The sequence below is a fragment of the Polistes dominula genome, unplaced genomic scaffold (genome assembly GCF_049000335.1).
Source record: "Polistes dominula isolate Pdom_NZ unplaced genomic scaffold, Pdom_raw_medaka contig_26, whole genome shotgun sequence".
Lineage (NCBI taxonomy): Eukaryota > Metazoa > Arthropoda > Insecta > Hymenoptera > Vespidae > Polistes > Polistes dominula.
This window is the reverse complement of record NW_028300939.1, coordinates 3,537,901-3,559,714: the sequence shown is the minus strand read 5'-3', so window position 1 is coordinate 3,559,714 and position 21,814 is coordinate 3,537,901. Positions and strand designations below refer to the sequence as shown.

Genomic DNA, 21,814 nt, shown 5'->3' with positions numbered 1-21,814 from the left:
CTATTACAATATGTGTTACTAATATTGAAAGATTATTTTTAATGACTGCGTTTATTTTTTCTTCGTTATCGACTAATGCTATTTTTATTTACCGACTGAAACATCGATAATTTTCAAAACAAGATCCGGACGTTAGCATCTGCGATAAATTATATTTCATTAAATTATTTTTTGTTTACCATTTTAGGAGCTTTTCTAATAATTGAAGGTATTAAATCTTTTAATAATTAGAAAAAAATAGCTTCGACGTTCAAAAAGAAAATAAATTTTCTAATTTGAAATACGAGTTTTGACTAGGAATAGGAATGACTTTTTCATCATAGATGATTAACAAGATATGAATGGTTGTTTAAGAATATATTTACAGCTACTTATAGTTTTTTTTACTTATTTAATTAAAGTCTATACCAAATTACGAGGTCAAAGTTACGTAGGTTCTCTTTTATAAAGAGATGATGATGAGGTGAGCGAGCATAGTTGTTTTCCCGGTAGTCCCGTTCAAAAATAATTAATAAACTTTATATGGCGTGTTTTTTACCGAGACTACCGGGTGACTTTAAATAATGCTCTAAAATAGAGGATTATTTTCTTCTGCAAACCGGGTGTTCTTTCACGAATTTTTTCCTTCAGCTGGTCTAAATGGTTACAATAATATTCAGAATCTATCGTTTTACCAGTTTGCAAGTAATCCACAAACAAAATTCCTTTCGCATCCCAAAAAACTGATGCTAACACCTTCTTGGCCGATTTCTGAACCCGACCTCGTTTCGGAGCCGAAGAATCAGGTTCATACAACTCTTTAGACTCTTGTTTTAATTCAGGATCATGGTGATAGATCCAAGTCTCATCCATAGTGATCAGTCGACGCTCAAAATCTACTTTATTCTTTCAAAAACGCTCTAAATGTTGCTGAGAAAATCGCATTCGAATCTGTTTTTGTTCCATTGTTAGCAAATGCGTCATCCATTGCGCACACAGCGTTTTGAAACCAAATACTTTAGTCAAAATATTGATTACACTACCCAATAAGATGCTTTAGGCTTCTACTAAATCTCTTTTAGTCACTCGACGATTTTCCAATACGATATCCTTTAATTTTTCTACGATTACCGGTGTTGACAACCTTTCAAGTCTAGTCAAATTAGCTAAGAATCCTGGAATTTAAGATACTGAGCTATAAACTCGCATAAACTTGTTTGTCGACATTCTAAAAGTTGTCTCAAAACCTGCATATGGTAGGGTGTACGCTACTATTATAATCTAAGGTCAAATGTCAGAAAAATCGATTTATTGCACATTTTTTGCAAATATCTCGTTTCCTATAGGTTTTCTGCTATTTGTGTTTTGTATCAATATTTTAGAGGATAGAATTCCCTACAACTTTTGTTTTAAAATTTTTTTTTTTACGTTAAATCGTTTTCGAGATAGATAGCAGAGAGCGCGCAGTTAGAGCATCATTTAAGGTCACCCGGTAGTCTCGGTCAAAAACACGCCATATTTAGTTTATTAATTATTTTTGAACGGGACTACCGGGAAAACCCCTATGCTCGCTCACCTCTTCATCATCTCTTTATAAAAATAAACATACGTAACTTTGACCTCGTAATTTGGTATAGAATACTATTTAATAAGTAAAAAAACTACAAGTAGCTGCAAATATATTCTTAAACAACCATTCATATCTTGTTAATCATCTATGATGAAAAAGTCATTCCTATTCCTAGGTCTTACTCGTATTTCAAATTAGAAAATTTATATTCTTTTTGAACGTCAGACCTATCATTTTTTTTATTTATAAAAAGGTTTGATATCACCACTTATTAAAAATCTCCCTGAATGGTAAGCAAAACACATTCAATAAAATATAATTTATCGCGGATGATAACGTCCGGATCTTGTTTTGAACATTATCGATGTTTCAGTCGGTAAATAAAAATAGCATTAGTCGATAACGAAGACAAAAAACCAAGTCATTTAAAATAAACTTTCATTATTAGTAACACATTTTGTAATAGATTGTCAAGACTAATTATTCAGATTAAAAAATATCGTTTAAAAGAAAAATTATGTGTGCAGATCACACGTGTTAGAAGTAAAACCTTCAAAAAACTATGTTTCAAAAGAATCTGACGAATGCACAGTTTCAAAAGTATAAGATAATTGTAGGATTTATTTTTTATATTAGCATAAAGAGGAGACCGAGAATAGGAAAAACTGTATAGCCATATTCCGTCTCTTTCTCGCAGGCTCAATCCAATATGTTTGTCTCTCTTTCTCCCGTTATTCAGTACAGCAGCCTTTACATAGCTGCGTTTCCGTTTATTTACTTTTTAGATCACTCCATTTTAAAGAAGTTTTCACTTTAAAAAGAATTTTGCAAATCCGTCTACATATAACGGAGTTATGCCTAAAAATACATGAAAAAAAAAAATTACAAACATCCGAATTGAGAACCTCCTCCTTTTTGAAGTCAGTTAAAAACAGAAAAATGCTAGTTTATTATATTCTATGGATTTTTCAGTTATTTGTCTGATCACAAACGCTGCATCTGTGCATGATCGTCCACTTCGGAAACCTTGTTGCTCATCAGTTAGATTGATTCGCTCGTTTATCAGGTTCCTTATGAACTTGGTCACTAATTTCAGGGTGGAGGATAGTAGATTTATTCCTCTGTAATTTGCGGGCACCTTCTTGTCGTCTTTCTTAAAAAAAAAAGGATCGTTGTGCTTGTTCGCCACTCGTCGGGAATTTTTTGTTGTTCAACAATTCTGGCGTTGAAACCGTCAACTCTTAAAGCAATCTTTCGCCGTCATACTTGAGGAGTTCGCTAGTGATATCATCCTGACCCGGACTTTTCCTATTTTTGAGCTTATTTAGTGCTTTTTTAATGTCCGACTAATTTATTGATATCTGGACGTCTATTAATCACACTCGGTGCTGATTGTAGCATGGATGAACCTTCATATAGATCCTTTAAATAATTGGTCCACGTTTCCTTTCTAATTTAACTAGCGGGTATTACCTAACTTGTTTCTTTCTTTTGGCTTCTTTTGAATCGCCACATCTGTTTCCGGAGCCCGTAAAAGTCTCTTTCTAGTCGCTTTGAAAAGATTTCTCAGTACCTGTCTTTTAGTTATCTCACCACAGTACCGGTTTCATTCCGAATTTGTTAATATACGTTGTATGTCTCAGCAGTTCGGGTTGTTAGATACTCTATGTATGCTTCTTTCTTCTTTCTGCACTGTTTTTTAACTTCTTCTCAGAACCATGGTGTTTTATTTATTGTAAAACCTTGGCTTTTGTATGTCATTGTTCCTAAAGCTTCTATAGCGGCAGTTCTGATGTTTGTCTTTAGTTTGCTCCAAATTGTGTTGAGATCGTAAAAGTTAGTGGTTGGATGCAGTTTAGTTTTATCTTTTAATCGTTTCCTCTACAAATCTCGGATTGTTGTGTCCCAGCGAGCTTCTACTCTAATTTTTTCTCTTGCTCTAAATGGGTGTTGTTGTTTTCTTTTGAAGATATAATTAAATCTAAATTTGCTAAGGAGTAAACCATGGTTGCTTCTTACATCAGCTGAGTTAAGCACTCTGACATCTAAAATTTTGGAAGGTGGTATGCATCTGTTCGTCATAATGTAATCAATCAATGACTTTTGACCTCAGGTGTTACCAAACTCATATTTGTGTTGGGCTTTACGGTGGAAGTAGGTGTTATTGATTCTAAGCCCTGTCAGAGAACAGAGGTTGAGCATAAGTTTCCCGTTATCGTTAATTATGTGTTCATTGAACCGTTGCATGACTTCGGAGATTGGCTCATTACCGATGCGAGCATTAAAATCTCCGAGGATGATAATGGATTCCCTTGGTGGTATTGACTCCTCGATACTCTCAAGTTCGTTAAAAAAAATTTTCTTCTCTTGTTTCAGCTTGTTGTCTTCTGGCGCGTAGACCGATATTATAAGCTGAGGTTGTGGTTTGGTAATCAACTTTATCATTACTATACGTGGTGATATATATTAGGATTTTTCGACTTAGTTAGTGTATTTCTTATGTAAGGCGATAGCTACACCTTCCTTAGCTCTTTCGTTCTTGTCAGCAAAACTATATATAACTACGTATTCCCCGTAACTTTTGGACCTTTGCCCCTTTGTCCTTTTTCGTGCCTGGATCGTTTTCCGTATATCAGTCGTAATCCTAGGCGATTCTGCGGCTCTGTAAGCGTGTTGTATGTTTTACGTCAGGCAGGGAGGTAACCTAACCTAACAACCCTCATCCATTATCTGGGCTTGGGACCAGCAACATGACCACTGAACTACGCAGTGATCATGCAGGCGGACTGGACATAGAATCAAAAGTAAGAGGACAAGCTATCAAGGCAGCAAGAAAAGCCTCCCTATTAAACGACACCATATTCCGAAACAAGCATCTAAGAATAGATGCAAAAGCGCGTATATACACAACCGCTATAAGGCCTATAATATGATTTCCGGCAGGAACAAGACCTGAAACATCTAAAACACGCCAAATCATGGAAGCAACTGAAGTGAAGATAGTTCGCAGAGAAGCTGGGAAATCACTATGGGACAGAGTACGAATCGAAGGCCTTAGGAAAGCATGCCAGATCGAGAACATCAACGACTAAGTATTAGGCAAAAAAGTTGAGATGAATGAAAACATAACTCGCATGACTGATGACCGAGTGGTTAAAATATCCCGAGATAAGTCACTGTCAGGGAGACGAAGCGTTGGAAGACCTCAAAAGCGCTGAAGCGACATTCTGACTACATGGAGCGCGTCGCGATGAAGAACAGGCATTGTGCTTACTTAGAAAAGAAAAAAGAAGAACATAATAATTACATTTGGGCATGGTAGTGCTCTGTAGGTATGATAGTGTTCTGTTTTACCTGAGAGGTAAAATGGGACTTAAATGGTAATCTGACTTTATCTGGAAGGTAAAGTAGAGATTAAAATTACTCAAATTTACCCGAAAAGTTAATTAAGAGTAAATAATAGACTATCTTATTTAGTACAATTGTTAACTTAACTAATGTGTGGAAATCTATAATAAAATGACCTAGATACACAGAGACTGCGTCAACTAGGGATCAAGCCCCGAGTGAGCAGCAAATGGCAGAAGAAGAGAATTCTCAGCCTGAAACGATTAGCAGAGTTGTCCCACTGGGATTAGAGCGAGTTGGAAGCGCTGAAACAGAGAATCCATAGGAGCTGGATGCGGATGCTCTCCGTATCTTCGAAGAGAACCCGGTGCAGGAAGAACCTAGATTACTCCTGCACTCCAGTGTTGCTAATCGTTGGACAAAATATTTAGCCGAAGGACTAAAGAAAGAGGTTAGGGAGTCACTCCTAGGAAAATATCCCAGGAAGGGTAAACTTTTGTTCGAGCTGCAAATTGTGTATGAAGAAGTGGCAGCTAACCTAAAAGAATCGATTTTGAAGTAGGACAAGTACTTTGGTGGTACGCAGAAGCTAGCAGGGTCTGCTTTGTCAACTTTAGCTCCAGTAGTTGAGTCTCTAGCATCTTTTGGGATCCAGACAATGTTAAGAGATTGGAACAAATCTGGTATGCAGCAAAATTACTAGTTGAGATCCACAGATCTCAAATGGTTGCACACAGAGCTTGCATCTTACCGGCGTTGTCAAGACAGTAAGCGACGGCACTAGAGAAAAGAGAAGCTAATGATTTTTTGCTTAACGATAAATTAGGTGACAAGGTTAAGGAGATCGAGGCCCATTAGAAAAGACTGAGAAGAGTTGAAGCCTGTTCCGCCCAAGAAGCCGTTCGTGCCCTTCGAGTCTTTAAACTGAAAGAGCGCGTCGAGTCAAAGGAAGCCAGTGTCTCAGACAAGCGGGAAAAAATCATAAACGAGAAAATTACTGACTCATCTTATCCCAAGTCGAGCAAATATCGTCAGCAAAACCAGCGGCCTCAGAACTGTTAACCTCAGAATAGAATGTAAGTAGGTTTGCAGGACGCCTAAAGAATATCTTGAAGGCCTGGAAAACAATCACTGAGGACAAGTTTGTCACTTAATGTGTGAAAGGTATAAAATACCTTTTAAATAGGTCCCTGTACAAACTTGTTAACCACCTGACAGGTTTTGGTCGGGTCAGGAACTAGCCAGCATCCAATCAGACATTAACACAGACTGCTTTCGATAGGCGCGATTGAGGAAGTAAAAGAGGTTCCTGGAAATTTCCTTTCACCGTTCTTTTTGGTCCCTAAGTCGGATGGTCAGCAGAGGTTCATTTTAAATCTGAAGGATCTGAATACGTTTATTGACGCAGAACACTTTAAAATCGAAGACCACAGATCCGTTTACAGCCTTTTGGAGGGTGATATTTTCATGGGTACGGTGGATCTTAAAGAATCTTACTTTCTGATTTCAGTATGGAAGCTACACCGGAGATTTCTGAGATTCATCCTTAAAGGGAAAATTTAAGAGTTTGTTTGTTTGCCCTTCGGCTTATGCACGTGTCCATTAGTATTTACCAAGTTGTTGAAGCCACTGATAAACTATCTTCGGCTAAGAGGTTTTTTGTCGGCTGTATACTTCGACGACTTTCTATGTTTTGGTCATTCGATTGCGGAGTGCAGCAAGAATCTTAGTCGGACGATCAAGTTCCTTGACAGGTTAGGATTCATTGTGAATTTTGATAAGTTCAAGTTGAAGCTCAAGAGAAGATGTAAGTATTATTTAGGCTTTTTTCTTGACTCATCTACAATGAGAGTAGAGCTTCCAGGAAAAAAAAATAGTCTCAGTACAGGAATCGATCGAGGATCATAAGGAGAAGGACGCGGTGAAAATTCAAAATTTTGCCAAGGTTTTGGGGTCAGTGGTAGCGTGTTCTCCAGCAGTTGAGTACAATTTGTTACACTGTAGATCATTCCGATGTATACCGAATATACTCTAAAAGACTGGGATTAGTGGTTAAAGGTTTTACTTAAGGCCAGTAGAAAGGTAAGAGATAACCAATTTGAGAGAACAATCTACTCAGACGCATCACTGTCCGGGTGAGGTGCTTCTTGTTAAAATTAAAGCGCCAATGGGTTATGGATTGAGAAGGAGAGAAGTCTTCATATAAGCCACCTTGAGCTTAAAGCGGCGCTATTGGCTTTGTAGTGTTTTGCGACGGACCTGAGGGACACTGATGTCTTACTAATGGTGGACAACACGACAACGATGGCATATATCAATAGGATGGGTGGTGTCTATTATGCCGGGCTACATAGCTTGACGAGTGAGCTATGGAATTGGTGCAAGAGCCGCCAGTTATGACGGCCCTGTACATCCCGTAGAAGGAAAATGTGGAGACTGACCAAACATCAAGAATCGATAACTCAGACGCGGAGAAGAATTAGTCGACTATGCGTTTAAAAAAATCATCAGAAGATTCGGGAATCTAGAGATCGATCTATTTTCTTCGCAAATCAATACCAAATGCGCGGTTTATTGCTCGTGGAAGAGAGATCCGGAAGCCTTCACGTTTAAAGCTTTTACAGTTAGTTGGTCTGATTGGATATTTTATGCCTTTCCCCTCTTTTCCATCATAACTAGAGTGATTAAGAAAATCGAAGAGAATGAGGCAGAAGATATTTTGATTGTACCTTATTGGCCTACTCAGATTTGGTTTCCGGCCTTTAAGGAACTTTCTGTGAGAAACTTTGATGCAGTTGGTTTGATGCAGATCCTAATCTCTTGATTACTCCGTTTAGGTCAAGGCATTATCTTTTTACTGCGAGACTTACCCTGGTTGTCGCCAGGTTATCAGCTAAGCACTTGTAATCATGGGCATGCCTATGGAAGCAGTTTATATATCGCTAACTTCACTAGCAGAAGCAACATTAAAAAATTACAATGGAACTTTAAAGCTCTGGTGGCGCTGAATAACCGGTCATTGGAGTTCCATATAAGGTGTCTGTGAAGAAGGTTTTGAAATTTTTGATGGAAAGATTCGGTGATGGAGTTGGACATAGCGCACTAAACTCAACCAATGTGGCGTTATCTTTTATATAAAACGAGGATATCACGAACTGCCCTTTAATAAGCTGATTTATCAAGGGTTCTTCGAGGATGAGACCTGTATGTCCTCAGTACGAATCTACTTAGGACGTGAACCCAGTTTTGTAAAAGCTGGCGAAATGGGGTCCAGTAGAGGAACTTTCTTTGAAGAAATTGACAGAAAAGCTTATTGTGTTATTAGCTTTAAGTACAACGCATCGCTTACTAACGTTAACGCTGATTAATATCTCGATCATTATCAATTTAGAGTCAAAAATTGAAATCCAAATTCCTAGGAGGATCAAAACCTCTCGATCAGGAGCCCGGCAGCCGGATTCAAGACTTCCATTTGTTTTGACAAACCAGAACTATGTATTGAAAGAACTTTGAATCAATATCTGTTGGTGACTAAAAATCTGCGAATCAAGAACATCTTGATGCAGTGCGCAAAATGCTGAAATAATTTAACGCAAGTGGTCACTTCTTATATGCAAAATCTGCCCACTTATATCTTCATGATATGCTGAAATTGGAAAAAACTGTGAATGAACAAACTTTTGAGAACTTCAAAAATGGATTTTTCACTTTAAAACGAACAGGAAAATTTAATTCAGGTACATGGACAGATATGGTGATTGAACAAAGTCTCATAAAATCAATGAAAACAGAAAGAGGAGTATCTCTTGGTAGAAGTACGCAAGAAAGTGTTTTTTGTAAATGGGTATATGCTATATACGCTACAAATATTATTTGTGAGGAAATGGAGAAGTTCTGTAATATTCCTTAGGACTCAACAGAGCTCCACATAGATTCCAGAGATTCAAGAGTAAAAAGAGACAATACTGACGTAAATAAACTAGTTAAATATTTTAAACTTTATGATCCTTTTCAAAATACCATACACTGTATATCATTAGCTTCTGGAATGGTTGAAAATGAGTATGTTAACTGTCACAGAGCTTATAAAATTGGATTAGAGTCAATGACGAAGATCACAGGCTTACAATTTCATGTGCTTCACAATCACATGGCTTGCAATTTTCAATGCCGCTCTCAATTGTTATTAAGCCTGTAATAATTAATGATTGTAAAGTTTCAGTGGATCCATTATTACTCTTCCAAAGAATTACTGTCAGCAAACAATTTGAAAGTAATCTTGAAGAATATCTTCAATATGACTTGGGTCCGTATCCAACAGCACTATTTGATAATGATGCTATAAGAAAAACCACAAAATCGTCATTGTATGACAATATGACGCCAATCGATTTTATTCTCAATGAAAATAATGTGATGTTCATTATTGATAGCGGATTTTTTCTGCATCGCGTTGTATGCAGTAAAGAAGATATTTTTTCTATTATTTTAGATAAATATGTAAAGTATTTACAAACGCATTACAGTTCAAAAATTATTGTTGTATTTGACGGATATTCAGACTACAGTAAGAACATAAAAGCAATGGAGCAGCTGACAAGAACTGCTGCAATTTCAAAAACATATGAAGATTGTTTCGACGAAACAATGGTTGTATCAATTAAGCAAGAAAAATTCTTATTAAATCGAAGTAAAAAAGAGAAGCTCATTAATATGCTAATTGAAAAATTACAAGCTGTTAATATTACTACCAAGCAGGCTAGAGATGATGCGGATGTACTTTTTATTGAAACAGCAATTAAAGAATCAAAACCTGAAAAAACTGCAGTTATAATAGAAGAAAATATTCATTTACTTGTCATTTTAATTGGGCGTACACTATCCCATCAGGGAGAAATTTTCTTTAAAAGAGTTGGCAAAGGAAATGTATTTTTTTCTATTGTAAAAAAATACTGTGACATGTAGATACTAAATGGCTTGTAAACAAAGAATGAATTGACAGATGAAATAAAACTTCACTTACGCTCATATGAAGAGTGTACCAACATAAAAAAAAACATATGTGCAGATTACATGTGTTAGCAGTGAAACTTTCAAAGAACTTCGTTACATTTGTTTCATAACACATCCATTCTAAAGAAGTTATCATTTCAAAAACATTTTTAACACGCTAAACGCCTATCGTGAATCGGTGGAGTTTACCACGGGGCTGAAATTCAAGACTTGTTGTGTACACAGTTCGATAAGCTGAGAGAGCGATACAATTCAATGCATTTTTTACATCTTTTGTTGTTCATATCTTTATTTAGACGAGAATGGTTGAAAAAGATAAGTTTGTGGTACAAAGAATAAAGACGAGATATGTTATAAATAATAAAGGGTCTCGAGGTGTGACAGGCTATGGAGTTGAAAAAACATTTCGAGAAAAGATCACAATCAGATCTCTCATTGCATTTTACCAGATCCTTTGTTCAGTCCAGCAGTATTTTCCATATGTTTTTCGCAACATCTTTATTGCGTCTATCCTAAAATATTTGTTTTACAGCGCAAGAATGTAGGTGAAAACGGGAAATTGAAAACCATACTAACAAAAAAAATTTTATACCTGAGTTTAAAAAAAAGGATTATTTGTATTTACTTAGTTTCCAACGAATTATATTGCCTTTGTTAAACATCCTACGATTTTGGTTTCTATCTATGACTATCACATTCAGTATTCCATTTTTATTACTTGTATTTGAAAGAGTGTAGTTTTTATCGGCTATTCCATCTACTAATTATATCAGTGACCTTTATTATATATGGTAATATTATTATAATAAATAAATCTTACAATTATATTACTCTTAAAACTGTCCATACGTCTCATTCTCTCGAAACTTAGATTTTTGAAGGTTTCACTTCTAACACGTGTGATCTGATGACACACTGTCATCTGATGTCACATGTCATGTGATTGACACATGATTATTCTTTCTCTCTTTTAATCAAGGATCTAATCTTCATGGCAACTTTAATATTATCGGACATTTTATTAGTTTTTATTTAATATTTTTTTACACACTTTTACTTTATTCCTTACACTTTTTTGTTTTAAACAAAATACAAGAGAGTTTTTTGAAAAAAACTGATGATAAACACCTACTAAATAACTCGTCATTTAAAAAACGCTTTCAACAACGGTTTGAAATTAATTCAAATTCAAATACTTTTCGGTGGCGTCCTTAATTTGTATGTACGAAAACAAATATAAACAAATATAAAACTACAAACAACTAAACAAAAACAAATATATTATTTAAAACTTTCTTATCCACATTATGTCGTATATTAATATTTTCTAAATTATATTTCTGACAATAACAAAATATTAGAATATGAAGTTTCAAACATTTTAATCACACTACATATTACGAGATTATATTACATAAAACATTTGGTTTTATGTAATGCACGAACGCATCCTGTTGAACTTTTTGGAACCTCCATAATTCTTTTCCCGTTTATTTTCACACTCTTTGATTTTAGTTTGCGGCATACTTAGTATTATTAAACAGATATATAAAAAATAAAGTCTTCTGGCGATGAAACAGCCACAATACTAAGTAAGAAGAGAAAAAGAGATAAACATATAGGATTGAACCTACAAGAGAATGAGACAGAATATAGTTATGTAGTTTTTTCTATTCTCGGTCTCCTCTTTATGCTCTGCTTCGTAGTTATCGCTCCTGGTTGTATATATGTGTGTTTGTGTGCTACTACATACTACGAAGCGTGGATTTATATCATCTCGATACTAAGCCTGTATGTAGATATATAGGAGCGATATAAGGGCAGAATAATAAACAGAGATAAGACATAACAGAGAATAGAAGAGACAGAAGAATAGAGAAAGACAGAAATAAAAGAGATGTTGCGTGTAGGTGACAAAAGAATAAGGTACAAACGAAATCAACGGTCGAAATAAAAAAAGAAGATGTATGGTCTGTCTTTGTAAGTTGTGTAAGTGAGTCTGGAAGGTTTTTGAACGATACCAATGCTTTGTCTATTAGTATACCTATTTTTTAAAAATATATCTTATCAGTAGGATTAAACTGGGTGTACGTAAGCCTCGCTTCTCTACACTAAACCCAATCCTACATGTATATATAAACGATATATATAAAATAAATATATTAAATAAAAATTTTAAGCTTTGTTTATTTATTGTACATTCCTAGTAAACACAATTACATCAAAATGACGTCAAAATGATTTTGCGCTTTGTCAGGATTTACGTAAGATATAAGTAAGATATGAGTCACATGTGACTCATTATTTCACACTTATTGACGTAAGACTTTTACGTAATAAATATGACGTTAAGCTGACCTGACGAAACAAAGAACAAAAAGCAATGATGTTATAAAGATGTCTAGTTGTTGTCGAATTTCTTACCAGTATATGAGACGTTTAATTTTTTTGTTCACCCCTTGGGATTTGAACTCGGGAACAAACGATTACTGGATGGACATTACTACTGGATGGTGATTTGCCTCACTGAATCATGCGAACTTGTGCTAATATCCATTATATTACTAATCCATATATAATTAATAATATTATTAATTATAATTAATAAATAATATTAAATAATAAAATATAACATAAATTATTAATATAAATTATAATTAACACGTTCCGTGCCACTTGTACCACCGGTGGTACAATAACCATTAGATATATTTATTTAATGCACTGAAAATATATACTTATCAGGTGACTTACCGTTACCGTTTTTTTAAATTTATATATATTCGGGTGGGTCAAAAAATCAATTATTTTTTATTTACAAGTGCTACGGAAAAATGGGTTGCTAGACACCTTTAAAAAATTCTCACCATTTATGAGCTCTTAATTTTAATAGGAAAATCCTTCGCATCGCAGATTTTTATTTTTTTCTCAGTCCAATACAATAAAATTCATACCTCATCAAATAAATAATTGTACAGAAAAATGTTCTGGAAGAATTTTGTAGGAAATTTAATGCTCTAAAAAAAGGTATGTTATAATTTTTCCGTAAATCTCACCATATTAATGATATTGTAGATTTAAGTTTCATTATTTTATTTTAGGACAAATTCATCATCAAACTTTCATGTGTAATGATTTCTGTCTCTGAATATCTTTTGAACGCTTAATTTAACCCTTTCGCAACTACGAGCGACTATAGTCGCTCTCCATGTGATGCCACTCAGGTACTACGGGCGACTATAGTCGCTTTCCATGTGATGCCGCTGAGATACTACGAGCGGCTATAGTCGCTCCCACTAAAGATGTCGCGTAATTGTATATATGATAAGCGCCTGCAGTTGCTATGTATAGAGTATCTCACTCTAGACATGCCGCGTGAGTCTTTCGTTTTGCATCATTTGTTTTTTACGGGCTTCAATAATAAACCAAATGCCTCGATCATCAGTCTTACGACACCGACTCGAACGGTCTGTGCGGATTACGTTAGTGCTTACAAATCGTAAGAACCCGTTGCAAAAGTGTGTAGTCTGTACTAAAAATGATAAGAGGAGGGAATCGCGATATCAATGTAAGATTTGTGATGTCGGCCTATGCGCAACACCATGTTTTGAAAAATACCACACGCAGTATCATTATTAAAATCAATTCTAATCATACGCTTATATCATGTTGTATAATATTATTATATTGTGTAATATCATTTGATCTCAGTAAATAAAAGTGCGCATGTTAATAAATTATAAATACTCAGTTTTAAAACAAGTTTTTTCGTCGAAAGTACCAGCCAAGAACGCAGGTTACAATAAGGCGTTGATGCGACCGCTGCGATCGGTTGCGTGCACCGTGCACTGTTTCGGTGTAGCGCGCCGTACTGCGGGAGTACCGCGGCGGAGATCCGCCCCGTAGCGAAAGGGTTAATCACCAAAACATAGGACACCATTTTTATACAGCAGTTAATTTCCTACAAGAATTTGTATTGCGCATTTTATAATAGTCATTTATTTTCGAGTTATAAAATTCATAAACGAAAATGAAATTTATATATATATACATATATATATGGGTTATTCCACATTAAATCGGTCACTTTTGCCCTCGACCCCTTTCGATTTGGCTGAAAGTTTTTTATCCTATGCTACCCTATGAAAAACAATTTTCAGAATTATTTTAAATTTTTTTTACCAAACCCAAAAAAAATTTTTAATTTTTGAAAAAAATTGCTCTTTTCTTTGAAATGGCTATAACTTCTTTAAAATTCAACCTGTTGAATCGTTTTTTTTTTAATATTTGTTTTTAAATGTACTTTTCAGAAAAAAATACAAAAAAATTTCAAAATTATAAAATTTATGAAATTTTTGTATTTTTTTGAGAAAAACCGTTATTTTCTCGAAGTTCGCAATTTTTCATTTTTTTTATTTTTTAGAAAAAAACTTTGTCTAAATCTGCGATTATGCCTACCAGTCCCAGAGTAAGCTGAGTTAGTTTCCTATTTTTTTATTTAATTAAAAAAAATTTTTAATTATTTTTTTTTAAAATTAAAATAATGCATTTAAACAATTTTACAAAATTATATACCTAATTTAGACTGAAAATACAAAGTTTAAAAAAAAAATTCAACCTATCGTTTTGTGCTGTAAGAATATGATGGAATTATTACGTCATTTTTATGTCAGAACATATGACCTAATATTGAGGTCATAAATAAAGTCACTTTTTACTTCAAAAATTGGAAGATGACTTAATGACATACGTATGACATCATTTTAAGGTCTTGTGTTCACTGGGTTCCGTCATGTGTACGAAAAAATTTGAAGATGACTTTATGACGTACGTACGATATCATATGAAGGTCTTGTGTTTACTGGGTAGGCACGTTTTAGGAAATTAATTATTAACTAGTTATCCACATAAAAAGTTTACATTAAATTAAGCATAAATTATGTGATATCTCTTTTCTTCTTAAATGTACTTAACCCACTTTCAAAATAAATGGTGTATTTATACTATTTTTAATCAACTGTACATGTGAAGATTTTCTGTTAAATATATAAGCAAATTATCACAAATAAACACATTAAAAATATTTTCATTCCACTTATAATCACCAGATATTATTTAAACTATAAAAACAGATCCCAACTTCTATATAATTGCTACTAGTTTTAACGTGTAAACATCTTCTCTTCAAAAAATGAATTCAATGAATTTAATAGCAAAAATATTCCATACTTATAGGGAAAATTACATTTATTCTAAAAAAACAATTATCCTATTCTATCTGCTAATAATTATAAACAGATTACTTTGTTGTCATTTTTCACAGATTGTCAAAAATAAAGAATGTAAGTAAAAATAAAACATAATAAAAAATATAAAATCCAAAGAATAAAAAAATAACTAAACCACTTCAACGTATAATGAGCTATTTTCAACCTGGAAACGATAAACAATAAAAGGGTAATTAATTTTACATAGGATTAAGATAATATATGTTATAAAAAAAGATAATAAAACATTTACCTTCTAAAATAAGGTCTCGATTCATCAACCGTATCCATCGGGTCTTTACCTATAAATACTCGAATTCCTCTCATGTAAGTAATAGAAAAACACTCCCAATCAATATCAGCAACATTAAAGAAGAAGTTACTTTTATCAACAATAGATAATTTGTCCCATAACTTTAAGACATTATCGTTTGTAAATTCCCATTCATTCATTGTGAAGAAACTTATTACATGTTTAAACTTCTCTATTTTTCTGTAGACATTAAGCAGTCTGAAAAAAGGCCATTAATTTATTTATGCTCTATTTCATCGACGGATAATAAATAGCATGTTATTTTAAATATCATTAAAAATTACATTGGCTTTTTTCCACTGAGATATAATAAAGAATCAACTATTATTGCTGGTATCCAGTGCAAAAAGATTGTCAAAAAGATATAGAAATAATAGTTTTTGATCAGCCATAATGAGCCGTACGAAAGCACTTTTTTCGACGGGACTTGAAGTCCCTCAAAAGCTACATTATGCATTATAGTATCATAAGTAATTGGTCTTTGAACGGAGGAAACAGAATTATAGACTGGAATCTCATCGTCAACAGGTAAGTATTTGTTATCTCTGCTGGAAAGATTAACACTCTGTGATATGGATATACAAAAAAAGTTCTAACCTATTTAATGTAAATGATATTTTAAGAGACTTACTAAATGTTTATTTTAGTAGTAAACTAAAAAAGGAGATACAAATTACCGTTTTTGTGCAACATCCCATGCTGCAGCAATAATGTTGTTGACAACATAATCGGCAGGAATCATATCGATAGTTAAGTCTTTATTACAATACAATGTTCGTAAAATACCTTTCAAGCTACCAAAAGCAACACCTGTAATTCCATTCAAATTGTTTATCCAGCCAGCAATTGGTTCCTTTTCTGTTGATACAACAACGGATGGCCGAACAATGCAAGTTGGAATTCCATTAGAATATTGCCGTACTGTATCTTCACAGATTGCCTTTGAAAATGCGTAACTGTTAGGCCACTTACCCAGTAGCCTATAAAACAAACGAATAAACTTATCGACTTATCTTTAAAAAAATGCAATAGGTTTCATGTTTTATTACTTTTGGGTGATTAAATCTAATTGGTCTTCGGTTAAAATCTCTGTCAATCTAATTATGTCTTCTGTCTTCATAGGTGGCTTATACAATTTTTCTTCGATTTTATTGTAAACACAGTGCGAGTAAGCCGTTGAAACATAAATAAAGGCCTAAAGAACAAAACTATTATAAAATTAGGACAATTTTTTTTTAATTTAACTCTCGTCTATATAAAAATAAAATGATCTAGTCGGGAAATGTGCCTAAACATACGCATTTTTAAACGAATGATTTAACTAGGAAAAAAATACCTTTAAGCTTGTCATCTCTTGTGCAAGCAAGAGAAGATCCCTTGTTCCTCTAATATTTGTATTAACTATAATACGAATATTGTCCAGAAAACGTACTGATGCCGCACTGTGAAAAATTACATCGGTATCTTTAATGCGATCGCGGTCCTTATCTGACAGTCCTAAATTTAATAGACTCGTGTCTCCTTCAATCAAAATAATCTTCTTTTCAACATCTTTTTGCTCACTCTTCAATGTATCAAAAATCTAAGGACTTAAATATAAATTGTAATACCTGTGACATCGTTTATTCCGATTATAATAAATACAAAATATTTAACATTACTCACAACATCATTGAAATACTCTTTAAATCGAGTTTGCGGATCCTTTTGTTTCTTTGCCCTAACCAGTAAATAAATCGTTGTTATTTGTGGACAACATCTGCAAACCGCAGCAATTGCATTTATAGTACAAGTTTTTAGCGGTAAATTATTTCTTATAAAACAAAACATTATTGTGTCAATGTTTAAATATAGAAGTAAAGAGAGAAGTAGAAGAAGAAAAATATAAAGAATAATCATCGTTTTCTTTTAAAAAAGATACTATTTGATAGATACTGTCTGCTGAATTTAATATTTTTTCTAGCATTTTTTTTTTCTAAGAAAATAATTTTTTTTTTTTATGACAAAAGCTCCAGGCTTATTTTCCTATCAAGTAATCTTACATTTCTTAGGTACAAAAGTTTAAATAATTTATAGCCTTTATTTCAAAAAATATTTTTTCTTATTTGTTTCAAACCATATGGATCTCAAGGAGAATAAAACTACTAACAATAACTATCCGATTGTAATTACAATCCTAATTTATTTAAAATTTATGATTGGAATCTTATAACGAATATACTAATTTAATCGATAACGTGAACATATAGGAAAACTTTTTACCTTAAAAGTTTTTCTACTATAAGCCGTCCTATAAATCCTAAGCCTCCTGTTATAAAAATTTTCTTTCCCGAAAAAAATGTAGCAATTTCACCTCGTTGATTATAATAAATTGGCTCTTCTACCATTGATAATATTTCTTCTTGATACGTTTGTCCGTTTAGTGATGCCATTTTTTGCATTCTTTTATAATAAAAACAAAATATTACATACAAATAAAGTAAGAAATATTTCACTTTATAGTAATTATCGATGACAGACAAATCTTGAAGATAAGTAATTATTTATATGTGATTGAAATAGATTCTTTTAATTCCAATTATTATTCTCAGTTGTTCGTTTTTAAATAAACGAAAAATTAAGCTTTTATTCTTTTTAAATAATTTACCTATAGTAACGAAAATAAATAAAATAAGTATATTTATTCTAACAAAATAATTATTCTATAGAATTAATAGTTTTTTTAGGTAACGTTTCAAAATAAACATGTCAATGAATATTTCTAATGACTGAAGCTATCCTCATATTCTATGGCCTATTTAGTGTTTTATTTAATATAACATCATAATAATTTCTGATCCAACTTTTAGTTTTATTCGAAACATAAATTGAAATTGAAAATTTAGTTCGTTTGTCCTTTTACCTTATTTACAGGTGTTACACTTATTTAGAAAATTTGATCTTTTGTGAATTTCACAGTTGCGAATAGTATAGAATAGTAAAAAATAAAAAACTTACCTATTTATCTCAACAACTTTGATCACAATGAATATAATAAAATATGTCGACAAGTTCTTCGATTTTAAACTATTAAAGAAAAACTTTTATTAACTTGTTATCTTATAAAGAACTAAGTATGTTTGTTAGTTATAAAAAAGTTTATAATAAACTATGTATTAAAAATGTCCTCTTGATAAAAATATCTATTAAACTTTTTCTAAGTAACTTAGTTCAACTCCAAATTATGATTGAGTAATATTAGTTAGTCGGTCTCTGCATTTATATAGAGATAATCCCACTTACGTACCATGTGCACCTTTGATGTTATCAATTTGCATACAATACAACAGAAATTAACATAGTCATCGTGAGAACGTTCGTTTTACAATAATATGCTAATTAAATTATTCTAAATTTTACACAGTCTCATAGCAATTTTTTATCGTAAACTATTACCATTTTGACCACGGTTCACTCTTGAAGAAAACTAGCAATTTAGAAAGCGTACAGTAGTCCCAAATTTATAATATGTGGCCAAAAAATGATAATATAGTTTAATAAATCGGAAAATTAATATATGAATTTTTTTGAAATAGTTTACTACAAATCTAATATTAGTATTTTAACAAAAAGAATTGGTAACACACAACTAAAGATAATAACTATGTCAATTTAAATGAACGTAATGTTATTTGTGGCGAGATCGTTATTTTAAACGTGTCCTTTTTGATTGTATTATTGATAGAATTGTTAGATCTGTGCTAGATATGTTAACATGAACTACTATCCACGAGATAATGTTTTTGATAATAAATATTATTATTTAGGTAAATTACAACAAAATAACTTAGTTTCTTTTTTTTCGTTGGCAGTGTTTGACGTGGGATTGTCACTTGAAGATAGTAATAATCTCTTATTTTAATTGAAGATTTTTTACAAAAATTTTTTAATAGGATCTAATATGTTATCCTTTGAATAGAAAAACTGGGTGATTATTATAAGTGTCGAGAACTATATATATACATAGATTTATTTCTATCAATTGCTATCGCATTCAGCATTCTATCTTAATTGATACAATTTGGATATTGATCGTTTCTATTAGCTACCCCCATTACAAGATAGTATCGGTGCTCTTTGATACATATGGTAACAATATTATAATAAATAATTTCTACAATTATCTTACTCTTGATACTGTGCATTCGGCTGAATCTCTCGAAACTTATTTTTTTTAAGGTTACACTTCGAACACATATGATCTGCGTACAATATTCTTTTTTTAAATATAAATAATAAAATGGATTTTTGCGAAAATTAAATGTGAATGTAGAATCTTTGACTGGGGATCAGGAATTACAGAAACCACCTCGCGGTGAGACTTTAATCGGTATTGATCGTGGTATACGACATCGCTTATCTCAACATTCAACGACCATCGACTTTTTATTGGACATCGGAATAAGAATCTGAATTAAACAAATCATTAAAATATTAATTACTGTCGTGATCTTGATTTGTAAACAACTACAATTTTTATTAATCGTACTTTTGTGCCAGTTGATCAATTACCGGACGCATAATATAACTCTAGCGCGATCTTCCTAAATTTAAATGTAACCTTTGTAACAAAATTAATGCTTAGCCAATGTGACTGTGCAATATTATAATATTTTACATGTTTATTTAATGTACTCTTTCTTCCTTCTTCTGACACATCGTTTTTTTCGAAATAATGAAAAGAAACACTTTGTTTTTTTATTCAAATAACTTGGAAAATTATGTAAATTTATGTATATATGAAATAAACGTTTAAAGTGTATAAACATGGATAGTTTTAATAATTTTAGTTATCAAGTACTGTACTAATGTGTAAAAAAAAAATAAAAAAAAAAATAAAAAATCTATTATTTAATAATTCAATATCAAAATGCCTAACACATATAAATCTTAAGAAGTTTCACTTAAGTCGCGTTGAAATTCTAAGCGTTTTTCTATTTAACGATATTTTTTAATCTCAATAATTAGTCTTGACAATCGAGTACAATATGTGTTACTAATATTGAAAGATTATTTTTAATGACTTCGTTTATTTTTTCTTCGATATCGACTAATGCTATTTTTATTTACCGACTGAAACATCGATAATTTTTAAATCAAGATCCGGACGTTAGCATCCGCGATAAATTATATATCATTAAATTATTTTTTGTTTACCATTTTAGGAGCTTTTCTAATAATTGATGGTATTAAACCTTTTAGTAAATAGAAAAAAAATAGCTTTGACGTTCAAAAAGAAAATAAGTTTTCTAATTTGAAATACGAGTAAAACCTAGGATTAGGAATGACTTTTTCATCATAGATGATTAACAAGATATGAATGGTTGTTTAAGAATATATTTGCAGCTACTAATAGTTTTTTTTACTTATTTAATAAAATCCTATACCAAATTACGAAGTGAAAGTTACATATGTTCTCTTTTATAAACAGATGATGATTAGGTGAGCGAGCATAGGGGTTTTCCCGGTAGTCCCGTTCAAAAATAATTAATAAACTATTGATGGCGTGCTTTTGAATGAGACTACCGGGTGACCTTAAATAATGCTCTAAATAGAGGTTTTTTTCTTCTGCAAACCGGGTTTTATTTCACGAATTTTTTCTCTCAGCTGGTCTAAAAGGTTACAATAATATTCATAATTTATTGTTTTACCAGTTTACAAGTAATCCACAAACAAAATTCCTTTCGCATCCCAAAAAACTGATGCTAAGACCGTCTTGGCCGATTTTTGGACACGAACTTGTTTCGGAGCCGAAGAATAAGGTTTATACCATTTTTTTGCCTCTTGTTTTAATTTAGGATCATGGTGATAGATCCAAGTCTCATCCATAGTGATGAGTCGACGCTCAAAACCCACTTTATTCTTTCGAAAACGCTCTAAATGTTGCTAAAAAAAGTTGCATTCGAATCTGTTTTTGTTCCTTTGTTAGCAAATGCGTCATCCATTGTGAACACAGCTTTTTGAAACCCAATACTTCAGTCAAAATATTGATTACACTATCCAATGAGATGTCTAGGGCTTTTACTAAATCTCTTTCAGTCACTCGACGATTTATCAATACGATATCCTGTATTTTTTCTATGGATTCCGGTTTGACAAACTTTCTAGTCCAGTCAAATTAGAGAAGAATCCTGGAATTTTAGATACTGAGCTATAAATTCGTATAAACTTGTATTTTGACATTCTAAAAGTTGTCTCAAAACCTACATATGGTAAGGTGCACGCTTCTATTAACTCAAAGGTCAAAAAAATCGATTTAATGCCCATTTTTTTGCAAATATCTCG

General features: G+C 32.5%; 1 protein-coding gene across 1 annotated transcript; it reads right to left on the bottom strand.

The window, feature by feature from the left end:
- Positions 1–14,888: 14,888 nt before the first annotated feature.
- On the bottom strand, positions 14,889–18,680 carry LOC149032900 (fatty acyl-CoA reductase wat-like). Its single transcript, XM_089171648.1, has 9 exons — positions 18,488–18,680; positions 17,753–17,932; positions 17,156–17,249; positions 16,827–17,072; positions 16,540–16,685; positions 16,168–16,470; positions 15,775–16,038; positions 15,431–15,688; positions 14,889–15,343 (listed from the first exon to the last, which is right to left on the bottom strand). Exons 2-9 carry the CDS (start codon positions 17,929–17,931, stop codon positions 15,238–15,240), a joined length of 1,596 nt encoding a protein of 531 aa, XP_089027774.1. The 5' UTR covers position 17,932; positions 18,488–18,680; the 3' UTR covers positions 14,889–15,237.
- Between the last annotated feature and the right edge of the window lie 3,134 nt (positions 18,681–21,814).